The sequence below is a fragment of the Ictalurus furcatus genome, chromosome 15 (genome assembly GCF_023375685.1).
Source record: "Ictalurus furcatus strain D&B chromosome 15, Billie_1.0, whole genome shotgun sequence".
Lineage (NCBI taxonomy): Eukaryota > Metazoa > Chordata > Actinopteri > Siluriformes > Ictaluridae > Ictalurus > Ictalurus furcatus.
In genome coordinates this window covers 58,471-72,733 of record NC_071269.1, presented here as the reverse complement: position 1 = coordinate 72,733, position 14,263 = coordinate 58,471, and the positions used below count along the sequence as shown (strand labels likewise).

Genomic DNA, 14,263 nt, shown 5'->3' with positions numbered 1-14,263 from the left:
CACTCACAGATATTCAATAAATAAATGAACAAGTATAATTTGTTTAACTGGGTTCTCTTTATCTACTTTTATTTTTTTATTATAATGTTTTAGGTCATATTTATGTGCAAGAAAACAGAATTCACAGAATGTGGAATTATCAGAATGTATGCATTTCCTAGAAGCACCACCTCATCGGATCTAAAAAAGGGAGGAAGAAAATATGTCTTAATATAGTGATTACAGTTTAATGAAACATCACTAACATGATGAAATTAAAACATAACTTTTAGCTTATGTAAATAACATACAATGTATAACAATTACATTAAATTATACACGGACTACACATTAGTGACCGGTTATTACTGGCCTTTATTACATTACCACTTTTGATAATTATGCAATAATAGTAAAAGACACTGACTAATAATAAGAAGACATAAAAACGTCAGAAAATGTGTTAACCTTTCTCTGGGTCTTTAAAGAAAAATATAAAACTTTTTTGGGTTTTTATGGCTCTGCCAGCTGAAAAGGATCCTGACTGCTGGTGTACAAGGTGTGTATTTATATTGCTATTAGTCAATTAGGAACCAAAGTCATAAAAATGTTATGGATCTTTGAATCTGCCATAAAAAAGTGCATGCGAATGCATTTTAAACTGCAAAAAGCACAAAACTTATATTTACCGTGTATTTGTCCCATTTTTTTTCAGGATCATAAGGTTCCCAGCGGCTGGCAGGAAATATGTGTTTGTTTTTTTCATACCAGCTCCTCAGAACCACTTTTCCTGCATGAGACTTTAAACACACACACACACACACACAAATTAACATCTGTGGACAAGATTCCATGTCAAACAGATTTATGTGAACTGTTCTTTCCTAATGAGGAATGTTTATTGGATTTAATGTTTAGATCACACCATGCCTTTACCTCATCTTTCTCAACTGTAGCATCATTTACCAATCGGATATCGTCATGAACATCAAAACTGAAAAGTGGTCCTGGATTAAGACACAAATTTGTTCTTAGCATTAAAATTGATACAGGTCAAGTGCTTCAGTTCACATCAAACATCAGTACAGGGAAAAATGTGATCTCTGTGACTTCGATTGTGGCATGGATGTTGGTACCAGAAGGGCTGGTTTGAGTATTTCAGAAAATCTCCTGGGATTTTCACACACAACAGTCTCTAGAGTTTACACAGAATGGTGTGAAAAACAAAAAAAATCCTGTGTATGGAGGGTATCCAGGCTGAAACAGCTTGTTGAGTGAGATCAGAGGAGAATGACCAGACTGGTCTGAGCTGACTCAAATAAGCACTCTACAATCTTGGCGAGCAGAAAAGCATCTTAGAACAAACACAAAAAACATCAAATATTGAGTTGGATTGGCTACAACTGCAGAAGAACACATCAGGTAACTGTCAGCCAAGAACAAGAAACTGAGGCTATCATGTGCACAGAATCACTGAAACTGGACAGTTGAATACTAGAAAAAGAACAGGTGATGGTCAATGCTCTTCAACTGTCCAGTTTGGGTGAGCCTGTGCCCATGATAGCCTTGGATTCCTGTTCTTGTCTGACAGGAGTGAAACCCACTGTGGTTGTAAAGCGTGATTATTTGAGTTACTATATCCTTCCTGGCAGCTCAAATTAATTTGGCTATGGTCACCTGACCTCTCTTATAAACAAGGCATTTCCACCCACAGACCTGTTACTCAGTCAATGTTTTTTGTTTTTCGCACCATTCTGTGTAAATGCTAGAGACTGTTGTGTGTGAAAATCCCAGATCAGCACTTTCTGAAATACTAAAACCAGCCCTTCTAGTACCACAATCAAAGTCACAGAGGTCGCACTTTTCTCCTCATTCTGATGTGAACATCTTATCGATCTAATATTTATATATATATATATATATATATATATATATATATATATATATATATATATATATATATTACATATTACATTACACACACGCTTGAAAGTTTGTGAACCCTTAAAAATATAATCTGCATAAATATGACTGAAAACATCAGCTTTACATGCACGTCTTAAAAGTAAAGATAAATAATAAAGAGAACCAAATTAAACAAATGACAAAAATATCATACTTTGTCATTTATTTATTGAGGGAAATGATCCAATATTATACATCTGTGAGTGGCAAAAGTATGTGAAACTCTAGAATTAGCAGTTCATTTGAATGTGAAATTAGAGTCAAGTGTTTTCAGTCAATGGGATGACAATGAGGTGTAAGTGAGCACCCCGTTTTATTTAAAGAACAGCGATCTATCAAAGTCTGATAGTCACAACACATGTTTTTGGAAGTGTATCATGGGATTAGTTGTTGATCATTAGGCTGGAAAAGGTTGAAAAACCATCTCTAAAGAGTTTGGATTCCACCAATCTACAAAGATCACACCAAGAGCAACAGAGGTGCACTTTGGGCTACACAATTAATTGAATATTGATCTCGATTTTGATTGCCCACGATTACATGAACATGATTGACTGGGATATTGATGATTAAAGTTTGTCCTCTGCTCATAGAAAACTCTGCTGCATATCAAATCATGCACTTCCTAAACTTACAGCCAATCACCATAGAGTGGTGCAGGGATGATGTCATTTTGTACGCCAAAACACGGAAACGAGTTAGCATTTTAACCCTTTCAGTTCCATTGTCCTGAAGTCAGAGGGCTTTTTTTTTTTTAATGGGATTTTGGTTAAAACCCTGAAATAAAGTCTGTGTTGAACAAAAGCTCAAAATATTTTCACGTTTTGTTCTACGACATAAAATACACCAGTAGTATCCCACTTGTGAGTTTTTAAAGCTTTTACGTGTTTTGAAAAAGACAGTTGCTAACTGGAACTACAGACGTTGTCGGGGACATTAAATGTCATCACGTCGAACAGGAAAAAACTGCAAATAAACTGGTTCAGGTGTGCTGTGCACAATTCCCAAAAAAAATGGATGAAGATTCATCCACAGAGGAAATCCGTATTATGGAAAATGTTTCAAATCAAGTTTGGAAAAGTTTGTCGGAAGCTTGTCGACCGTGGTTTAGTTCGTTTCAAGTATATGGTTAGCTTTTTATTTTTGTAGATTGTATTTAGGCTTCAAACTTGAAAATGATCTTGATGGACAAAACGTGTTGTTATTGTAAACTTTTGTCACAGAGCTTATCTTTTGCAATAATCCAAAAGTCTATGTGAAAATCCTATTGGGTTTTTGTGGAGGGAACCGGCGTGATGATAACTTCCGGGTTCCAGTACAAAATGACATCATCCCTGCACCTCTCTATTGGGTGATCTGTCTGCGTCTCTCCTCCTTTAAACACTGTTAATGCCTTTTCTGCATTCACCTGAATTGTTTTCATTTGGTTGCATATTGTTATATTTGATGCATATTTTCATTTGGTTGATGGCATTTTTATTTTTCTTATCCTATATATTGGGTACAATTTTATTTATATTTTGCTTCTACGTGATGATGCACTTTAACCTCTTTTACCGGTAGCCAGAAAATGGCATTTTTGTCTGTTTTGGGGGTACCTGTGCTCAGCATTGATTTGTTTTGTGATCTCACACACCACAGTAGTGGTTGATGGCTCATATAAAATAGACACTTAACCCTCTTACCCCGTATGGCCGAAAAACCGGCTTGCCCGTCTTTGATCTATTCCCGTAAGGACGATATACCGGCTTGGTCGTCTATGCCAAATCCCCGTAAGGCCGATATAGCAGCTTTACAATGTAAACGTTATCCCCGTAAGGCCGGTGTACCGGCATTACTCTGCTATGATTCCTTACTTATTTAATTATTATTTTTTAACCCGGAAGGTTGATGACCTCATGACGTCACGACGTGATTACGTTATTACGCCGGCATTACGATAAGATCCAAGCGTGAATATTGGTGTACTAGTAGAAGTGAACTAAAAATGCCAAAACGAAAAGCTAATCGTGTTCCAGCTGAAGTTACACCTACAGTGAACACGGGTACATCTAAAACAGTGAAAAAAAAAAAAGAAAACATACACAGTTACACAGGCGACAGCGAGGATTCTAGATCGTGACAGCAGTGAAAGTTCAGGCGATGTTGAAACCGAAACTGATAGAGACGCAAACTCTCCTGATTCAGACCCTGATCCGTCTTCCTCTTCAGTATCAACCAGTGCGACTGACACTGCAGGGGTCTGGAGTCATAACGGGACCATCTCTGTGCATTCGTGAAAACACTACCTGCTGGTCTGATTATCACCGGAAACTTGACTTTTGGCGCTAAAATGCATTTATTTATTTATTATTTACTTGAATTTATTCAAAGGCATTGACCACGCTGATGCTCGTATGGTACTTCTAAATGAGTAGAAGGATTTTAGCGAGCATTTTTTCGTCATTTCTCTCGTTAAGAATTGTGCTCTAAGTTTAGTAAAAACACTGAACTGCTTCATTTTCAAAGTAATATTACACAAATACATTATTATAAGTTGTTTCAAGGCCTAAAAATGTTCAAATTAAATGTTGATTTTGGCCCAGGAACTCAGGGTTGGCGTGCTGTTTCTCTGGGGAATATAGGGTTATGGGACATAATACTGTGGGAACTTAGGGGTAAGAGGGTTAAGACTTTAAGAATAAGCAGTTATTTCAAGCATTTCATCTTTGACCTAGCCTACCTGGGGCAATATATTCAGAATTTTATTATTATTTAATTATTTTTTTAAAAAAAAATATTTACTTTTAACATAAATGTTATATCTTCACAGCAAATGTTGATATCAACCCCATTCCTGGTCTCAAAGATGCCCCAAGTACTTGTCCATGAACACCAAAATATGAGGAAGTTATCTTTAACCACTAAAATTGTGTGTAAGGTTATCCAAACACAGGTAAAAACCTCTGCAAAATGGCACAAAACCTCTCCAAATGGCACCAAATGTCTCTAAATGACATCAAACCTCTCTAAATGGCACAAAGCTTATAAAAAATGGCACAAAGCCTTTAAATACTGCAGACTTCTAGAAATAGCAAACATTTTTTTAAAAGGCACAAAATAACCTCTCCAAATGGCACCAAACCTCTCCAAATGGCACAAAATGAAAACAAATGGCAGTAGCATGAACTCTGTTACACAATGTATAATTTCACACACAAAAAAAAGTCTGAAACATACTTATAAAATATAATGTTTATTAAAAATAGTGCCAGAGCCCCAGGTGAAGGAGCACTTGCTCTCCAAATGGCTCAAATGATAGACACGACTGACCCCTCTCCTCTGACTTCTTTTGGGGGGGTAGATAGAGCCCCTCAACTCAATCCACATAGTCCTCCTCCAAAAAAAGAAGAGCCACTCGGAAATAACTGCTCCAGAAGCTGTGACGCATTCAGGTTTTTTCGGGAGCACGCCGCCGCTATAAGACGCCGATAAATCGCATGCTGAGCGAAAAGCAGTAGAAAACTAGTGATCAGAAAAAACTGCCAAACATGCAAAAACCTGCTGTATAAATTTTTTGCAGGAAGACCCCTAGAGGGAGCTGCCATTTCCTGTAGTTTCTCTGCACGGCCCTGTAGCGCTGTGCTGATTGGCCTGTACCGCTGACACACAGCTCAAGACGCACGCGTGAAAGGTTTGGTTGTGCTGAATACGCGTTTGATTTTCTCAGCCTCTGAGTGGTCAATCATGTCGAGTTTGGGCTTGTTTGGAAGCTAGAAGTATCTACAATCGGTCCAAGTGGGTGTCAATCAAGTTAGACTGCAAGATTATAATTTAGGAGGCAGATTGTTCAGCATAGCCAAAGCAGATTAGCTTTTTTTAGATGGTGTCTCAGTTCAGTTTATGGCTAATTACTAAATTCCAGAGGAGTGGGATATTAAAACACTTAATTCATTTTGAAGAGGACATTTGTGACTAAATATGGAACTTTGCGTTTGTTTTCTTCAATAAAGCTGATGGACTTTATACCGATGGAAATGTGCATGATTTATAAAACCGCGAGCGAACTGGATTTTCGTCTATGTAGGTAATGTAAGGTAGTTAACGCTTATACAAGTCCGATCTTGGGTTAAATGTTATAATTTTATTGTGGCAGTTGTATACGGTGTTTTACTATCAAAAAAGCTTTACTCCTGCTATCCGATTTATCTCTGTCTCAATGCTTTCATGGAGAGATGTGAATTGTTTGCCCAGCAGGAAGTTCAAACTCCGCCCCTTTCCCATCCCCCTGCTCACTAGCAGTTAAGCACAGAGTCATGAAACTGCACACACAGAAAGCCACCAGTGTCCTGATTAATCTTGTACCAGAACAGCAATGATACAATAATTCATTTATTTATACTAATTGAAAATGTCCGATAAGTCGTTTTCCATTCCGCCGGCGGAATGAACGCTAGTGTCGAGGTGAAAGGATCAGTCTAATTTGATGCAAAGATTTGTACATTAGCAGGAATGTAGCACAACATGGAGGTGAAAGCAGCGGTCTGTTTATTTAAATGTGAAAGTGCAATAAAAAATATGTTGTCCCTAAAATCAATGAATAATCGTGATCTAAATATTGATCAAAAATAATCACGATCATCATTTTGGCCGTAATCGTGCAGCCCTAGGTGTAATAGTCTGCGAGGTCACAAAGGAACCCAGGGTAACTTGTAAGCAACTAAAGGCCTCTCTCACATTGGCTAATGTTAATGTTCATGAGTCCACCATCAGGAGAACACTGAACAACAGTGGTGTGAATGGCAGGGTTGCAAGGAGAAAGCCACTGCTCTCCACATAGAACACTGCTGCCTGTCTGCAGTTTGCTAAAGATTACATGGACAAGCCAGAAGGATATTGGAGAACATGGTAAGTGGTCTGCACTTATATAGCACTTTTTTAAACCAAGGCGCTAACTTGCCATCGGGAGCAACTTGCGGTTCAGTGTCTTGCCCAAGGACACTTTGGCATGTGGAGTCATGTGGGCCGGGAATCGAACCGCCAACCCTACGATTAGTGAACCCTATCTGCACAAAAAATGCTTTGTGGACAGATGAGACCAAAATGTGTGAAAATCTGATGTTTTAGGTCATATTTATGCAGATATATAGAAAATTCTAAAGGGTTCACAAACTTTCAAGCACCACTGTGCACACAATCACTCCCTCTCACTCTCCATACATACACATAAGCCATGAAGACAAATTTATATGCATTGAAATACTGGTTTTAAATTGGCAGAATGACTCAAATAGTCAGACATACTTAGGTGTTAAAAATATCAGAAGTATGCTTACCACTTTTGCCTCTAGCTTTTGTCACAATGAAGTCATAGAAGCTGTGGTGCTGGAAGAAAAAAAAAAGAAGCTTTCTAATTCAGCTCCAAGTTGAAAGCTGATACTGTATGGTTTGAGAACTTATCAGTACGCCATCTTGTCCAGATGAATTACATATAATATGTCGCCTGTGCAACATGCCAATAGAATTCATTTTATTTGCATCCAACTGTCTTGAGAAACACTGGATTTGAAAAAATTTATTTGATCTTTGATCATAAGAATCCTGGACAGTTGGACGGACAGAAGCATGAACAGCCTTAAAACATAATGCCTCTACTACTCAATGGTGGAGGCATAAAAAGAACTCCGCTACATTCTTAGAACTTTTGAACCATTGGAACAAATTTCAGAAGTACTTTACTTTGTCACAAAGCAGCTTTACAAAACCTTATGAACAAGCTGATGGTGCCAAGGATTATTGGATGATTAAAAACAAAAAGCATGTGATGTCAGAAGGTTATTTAAAAGTGCATTTAGAAACCAGATACCTGTGGTTAAAGGAAAAAATATATAGTATTGAAGCATTATACTGTACAATCAAACAATTATCAGCCTTCTCTGCTCTCTAATAAAACACAACTATAAAAATCAAGCATTTAAAAAAAAAAAAACACTGCTCAAAGGCTCATTAGTAATGTTTATAGTTGATTTTATCATCACTGTGTAATTAGGGCCTTATTTAGGGATTCATTCTGTGTTTGACTGCTCTTACATGAGGGATGATCAAATCCTCCTTAATGTACATGAGCTGCTCCACTCCAGCAGACCTGTAGGGCACAAATACAATGATATTACTTAACAATGCAAAATCAATTAACAGATTCACAAAACAATTCAATCAGAATGTACATAGTATTATTTAACAAATTTTTACTTTGTACGTATAGACATGAACAAAAATGTATTCATAAGCATAAACAAAGACATGTATACAAAACCTAAACTGATGATAAAATATATTCGGACACTATTAATACCCAACATTAGAACTTTGTTACAAAGCTGTTGCTGGCAATTACAGCTTTCCGATGTATAGGGCAAGTTGTTATTATTATTACATACAGTGGTGCTGGAAAGTTTGTGAATATAGAATTTTCTACATTTCTGCATAGATATGAACTAAAACATCAGATTTTCACACAAATTCCTAAAAATAGATAAAGAGAATCCAATTAAACAAATACGACACAAATATTATATGTGGTGATTTATTTATCTAGGAAAATAATCCAATATTACGTATGTGAGTGGCAAAAGTATGTGAACCTTTGTTTTCAGTATCTGATATGACCCTCTTGTGCAGCAATAACTGCAACTAAACGTTTCTGAAAACTGATGATCAGTAATGCACATGGACTTGGATGAATTTTAGCCCATTCCTCAGTACAGAACAGCCTCAACTCTCCTCAATTAACTTTATTCTTTTTTAACCGTTCTTTGCTAGAAGAACTTGTGTGATTAGGTTCGTTGTCTTGCTGCATGACCCACTTTCTCTTCAGATTCACTTCATGGACAGATGTCCTGACATTTTCCTTCAGAATTTGCTGGTATACTTCATTGTTCCATCAATGATGGCAAGCAGTCCAGGCCCAGATGCAGCAAAACAGGCCCAAACCATGATACTACCACTACTATGTTTCACACATGGAATAAGGTTCTTATGCTGGAATGCAATGTTTTCCTTTCTCCAAACATAATGCTTTTCAATTAAACCAAAAAGTTTTATTTTGGTCTCATCCATCCACAAAACATTTTTCCAATAGCATTCTGGCTTGTCTACATGGTCTTTAGCAAACTGCAGACGGGCAACAATGTCCTTTTTGGAGAGCAGTGGCTTTCTCCTTGCAATCCTGCCATGCACACCATTGCTGTTCAGAGTTCTCCTGATGGTGGACTCATGAACATTAACATTAACCAATGTGAGAGAGGCCTTTAGTTGCTTACAAGTTACCCTGGGTTCCTTTTTGACCTCAATGACTATTGCACATTTTGCTCTTGGAGTGATCTTTGTTTCTTGACCACTCCTGGGAAGGGTAGTAATGGAAAATAGAATTTCCTCCATTTCTATACAATCTGTCTGACTGTGGATTTGTGGAGTCCGAACTTTTTAGAGACAGGTTTGTAACCTTTTACAGCCTGATGAGCATCAACAACTCTTTTTCTGAGGTCCTCAAAAATCTCCTCTGTTCGTGCCATGATACACTTCCACAAACATGTTGTGAAGATCAGACATTGATAGATCCCTGTTATTTAAAAAACAAAACAGGGCGCTCACTCACATCTGAATTTCATCCCATTGATTCAGAACACCTGACTCTAATTTCACCTTCAAATAGGTTGCTAAACTTAGAGGTTTATTTTTTTTTTATATATTATTTACACACACATACACATATATATATATATATATATATATATATATATATATATATATATATATATATATATATATATATATACATACACACATATATATATATATATATATATATATATAAAAAACACACACACACACACACACACACACACACACAGTATCTCACAAAAGTGAGTACACCCCTCACACTTTTGTAAATATTTGATGATATCTTTTCATGTGACAACACTGAAGAAATGACACTTTGCTACAATGTAAAGTAGTGAGTGTACAGTTTGTGTAACAGTGTAAATTTGCTGTCCCCTCAAAATAACTCAACACACAGCCATTAATGTCTAAACCGCTGGCAACAAAAGTGAATACACCCCTAAGTGAAAATGTCCAAATTGGGCCCAAAGTGTCAATATTTCGTGTGGCCACTAGGGCTGCACGATTATGGCTAAAATGATAATCCCGATTATTTTGATCAATATTGAGATCTCGATTATTTATCACGATTATTTTAAGGACAACATTTTTATTGCACTTTCACATCTAAATAAACAGACCGCTGCTTTCACCTCCATGTTGTGCTACATTCCTGATAATGTACAAATCTTTGCATGAAATTAGATTGGTCCTTAACTCCCTTACCCCGTATGGCCAAAAATCCGGCTTGCCCGTCTTTGATCTATTCCCGTAAGGCCGATATAGCGGCTTTACAATGTAAACGTTATCCCCGTAAGGCCGGTGTACCGGCATTACTCTGCTATGATTCCTTACTTATTTAATTATTATTTTTTAACCCGGAAGGTTGATGACCTCATGACGTCACGACGTGATTACGTTATTACGCCGGCATTACGTTATTACGCCGGCATTACGATGAAGATCCAAGCGTGAATATTGGTGTACTAGTAGAAGTGAACTAAAAATGCCAAAGCGAAAAGCTAATCGTGTTCCAGCTGAAGTTACACCTACAGTGAACACGGGTACATCTAAAACAGTGAAAAAAAAGAAAAAACATACACAGTTACACAGGCCAGAGCGAGGATTCTAGATAGTGACAGCAGTGAAAGTTCAGGCGATGTTGAAACCGAAACTGATAGAGACGCCTGATTCAGACCCTGATCCGTCTTCCTCTTCAGCATCAACCAGTGCGACTGACACTGCAGGGGTCTGGAGTCATAACGGGACCATCCCTGTGCATTCGTGAAAACACTACCTGCTGGTCTGATTATCACCGGAAACTTGACTTTTGGCACTAAAATGCATTTATTTATTTATTATTTAAAACGGCATTGACCACGCTGATGCTCGTATGGTAAATGAGTAGAAGGATTTTAGCGAGCATTTTTTCGTCATTTCTCTAGTTAAGAATTGTGCTCTAAGTTTAGTAAAAACACTGAACTGCTTCATTTTCAAAGTAATATTACACAAATACATTATCATAAGTTGTTTCAAGGCCTAAAAATGTTGATTTTGGCCCAGGAACTCAGGGTTGGCGTGCTGTTTCTCTGGGGAATATAGGGTTATGGGACATAAGACTGTGGGAACTTAGGGGTAAGAGGGTTAAAGTAAATCATCTCATAGAAGCAAAATATAAATAAAATTGTATCCAAAATATAGGATAAGAAAAATAGAAATGCCATCAACCAAATGAAAATATGCATCAAATATAACGATATGCAACCAAATGAAAACAATTCAGGTGAATGCAGAAAAGGTAATAATGTTCACAGGAGGAGAGACGCAGACAAATCACCCAATAGCCTGGAAGTTATCATCACACCAGTTCCCTCGACAAAAACCCAATAGGATTTTCCCATAGGCTTTTGGATTATTGAAAAAAAAAAAAAAAAAGCTCTGTGATCAAGAAAAATTTACAACGCTAACACGTTTTGTCCATCAAAATAATTTTCACAAATCAACACCATTTATCAAGATTGAAGCCTAAATACAATTGGCAGAAATAAACAGCTAACCATACGCTATAAACAAGCTACACCAGTGGTTTTCAAAGTGGGGGCCGCAGCCACCTTGGGGGCCGCCAGAGGGGCCTCAACAATTTGGTGTGAAAAATAAATGTATGTTTTCTCTTTCTCAATCTGACAACCACACACACAAACACACAATCAATAATATAATTAAATATATATAACTAATATAATTATTTATATTATTATTATTATATCATTATGTACATTAAAAAAGGGGGGGATATATTCAGAAGTCTGTATTTTTAATATGTTTTAAAGACATCTTGCAAAAGGGGGGCCTCTGTCAAATGTTAATGCCATTTGGGGGGCCTTGCCCTGGAACAGTTTGGGAACCACTGAACTACACCACGGTCGCTCGACTTCAACGTCACCATCACCAAGCTTCCGATTACTTCTCCAAACTTGATTTAAAACATTTTCCATAATACGGATTTACTCTGTGGATGAATCTTCATCCACATTTTTTGGGTGGGGGGATTGTGAGAACCAGTTTCAGGGCTCTACAGTAACAATTTCTTTACAATTACAAAAATTTAGGAGCACAGTTGAAGTTGAGTTTTTTTTTTTTTTAATTATTATTATTATTTTTTTTAGTGATGGTAACATTAATGTGCCACAAAATAACACAGAAGTAGCATGAGAAAACTTGAGCTTGTCAATGATGACAGAATTTAGGAACATAGTGTGAGTCATAAATTAATTTACCTTCTGATAAACTAAATTTAATATTTTCAGTTAATTTTACAGACTATATGCAAAAAACAACCGTTAACCTGTTCCACCTTGTAAACAAATACAATAAACCTCAATGTTCAGTGTTTGAAGTCTGCTCCTCTTTAATATATTTAAAGCTGCACTATTAGACATTTTCCACTGTCATGGTTCTGGGCTGGAGTCAGTTCTCGAACCGCTCTGTGTATTGTGTATATATCTGAATAATCTCATATAGGATGTGATTGGGTGAGTTCATTTTCCCGTCAGATGCAAAGCGCTTTAGTTTAATGGTGTTCATTACTGACACTCCGATCAGGATTTTTACAGCCGATACCGATCCAGATACCAATATTTTTTTGTTTAAACTTTAATCAGGAGGTCTGTCATAAACAGTTAAATGTAAGCTCTCTGCTCATGGTCACTGTTAATTGGATTAAAACAATAGCAATGAGGAATACTGTTGGTTAATTGATAAATAAACAAGCATAAAATATTTATTTTTAAATATCTTAAACAATAAAGAGTCCTAATTAAAAGTAGACTAACACAAACATGATCCATATTAGGAAAAAGGCTAATAGCTTTCTAATGAAATAGTGAACTAAGCGTAATGTCGAATTGATATTAAATGCAACCCATAGTAATGAAACATTTTCATTTCTCATTTTATTTATATTTAATGAAGTTATTATAATATCTATTTTTATATATTAAATGATTTATTTATAACTAAGCACCTTTTCTGTCTTTACATTTTAAGTAGTTTTATTTTTATCAGTTGTTCCTTTTAGATTGATTTCCCCAGGGGATTAAATCAGAACATGGAAACTGGAGCTGACTTTTCCAGTGATATCTGGCAACCCTGAGTTTAAATGAAGTCAATGCTCTAGTAGAGTTAAGAGTAGGAGAGCAGCAGCATACTGTATGTTTACAGACTGTACAGTTGCTACTCTTGATTATGGTGAGGAATTATTTAATAAAGAAGCTTGAATTAAACCCAGCTTGTAGCATTAGCATTATTATTAATTTACTCTGCCCGATGCCGCTGTGTCTACACGAGCAGGTCACAGTCGCAGGTTGTGAGATCGGGAAGTTGAAGCAGATGTTACTCTTGTCATCATAATGGCTTCTCTGCAGTATTTCCACACATGTTCGGTGGACTGCGGAGATGAAAAGCAGTGTGAAAGTAACTGTTGAGCAGTGTAGATGCATTTTGGACTTCCTGTAGTTTTTATTTCGGTTGTATTATACAATTCCGAACAGGTCACCCGCACCGATGTGAATAAATATTTATTCACAGTCGCACAAAGTACTTTCAGTCGTAAATGCGAGTGAAATGGTCGCACAGTAGAGCCCTGCGTTTATCTGCAAGTTTTTTCCTGTTCGGCGTGATAACGTTTAATGTCCCTGACAACCTCTGTAGCGTCATGATTTCTGAAGTGAAGCTAGCCGCTCGAGTGCTAAAATGCTAACTCCATTTCCGGGTTTTGGCACTACAAAATGATGTCATCCCTGCGCCACTCTATGCTGATTGGCTGTAAGTTTAGGAAGCGCTTGATTTGATCTGCAGCAGTTTTCTCTGAGCGGAGGACGAACTTTAAACGTCAATATCGCAGTCGATCATGTTCATTTAATCGCGGGCAGCCAAAATCATAATCGCGATCGATATTCAATTAATTGTGCAGCCCTAGTGGCCACCATTATTCTCCAGCACTGCCTTAACGCTCTTGGGCATGGAGTTCACCAGAACTTCACAGGTTGCTACTGGAGTCCTCTTCCACTCCTCCATGATGACATCACAGAGCTGGTGGATGTTAGAGACCTTGTGCTCCTCCACCTTCTGTTTGAGGATGCCCCACAGATGCTCAATAGGGTTTAGGTCTGGAGACATG

The 14,263-nt window shown here is 37.2% G+C and overlaps 1 protein-coding gene across 1 annotated transcript in view; it reads right to left on the bottom strand.

Moving 5' to 3' along the window:
* Positions 1-52: 52 nt before the first annotated feature.
* Positions 53-14,263, bottom strand: part of fam50a (family with sequence similarity 50 member A) — a 41,869-nt gene continuing 27,658 nt past the window's right edge. Inside the window, exons 9-13 of the mRNA XM_053642845.1 lie at positions 8,014-8,068; positions 7,260-7,308; positions 916-986; positions 669-779; positions 53-180 (exon numbers count right to left, since the gene is read on the bottom strand). Of these exons, the coding sequence (XP_053498820.1) occupies positions 172-180; positions 669-779; positions 916-986; positions 7,260-7,308; positions 8,014-8,068 (295 nt within the window). The 3' untranslated portion in view covers positions 53-171. The remainder of the gene's footprint in view (positions 181-668; positions 780-915; positions 987-7,259; positions 7,309-8,013; positions 8,069-14,263) is intronic.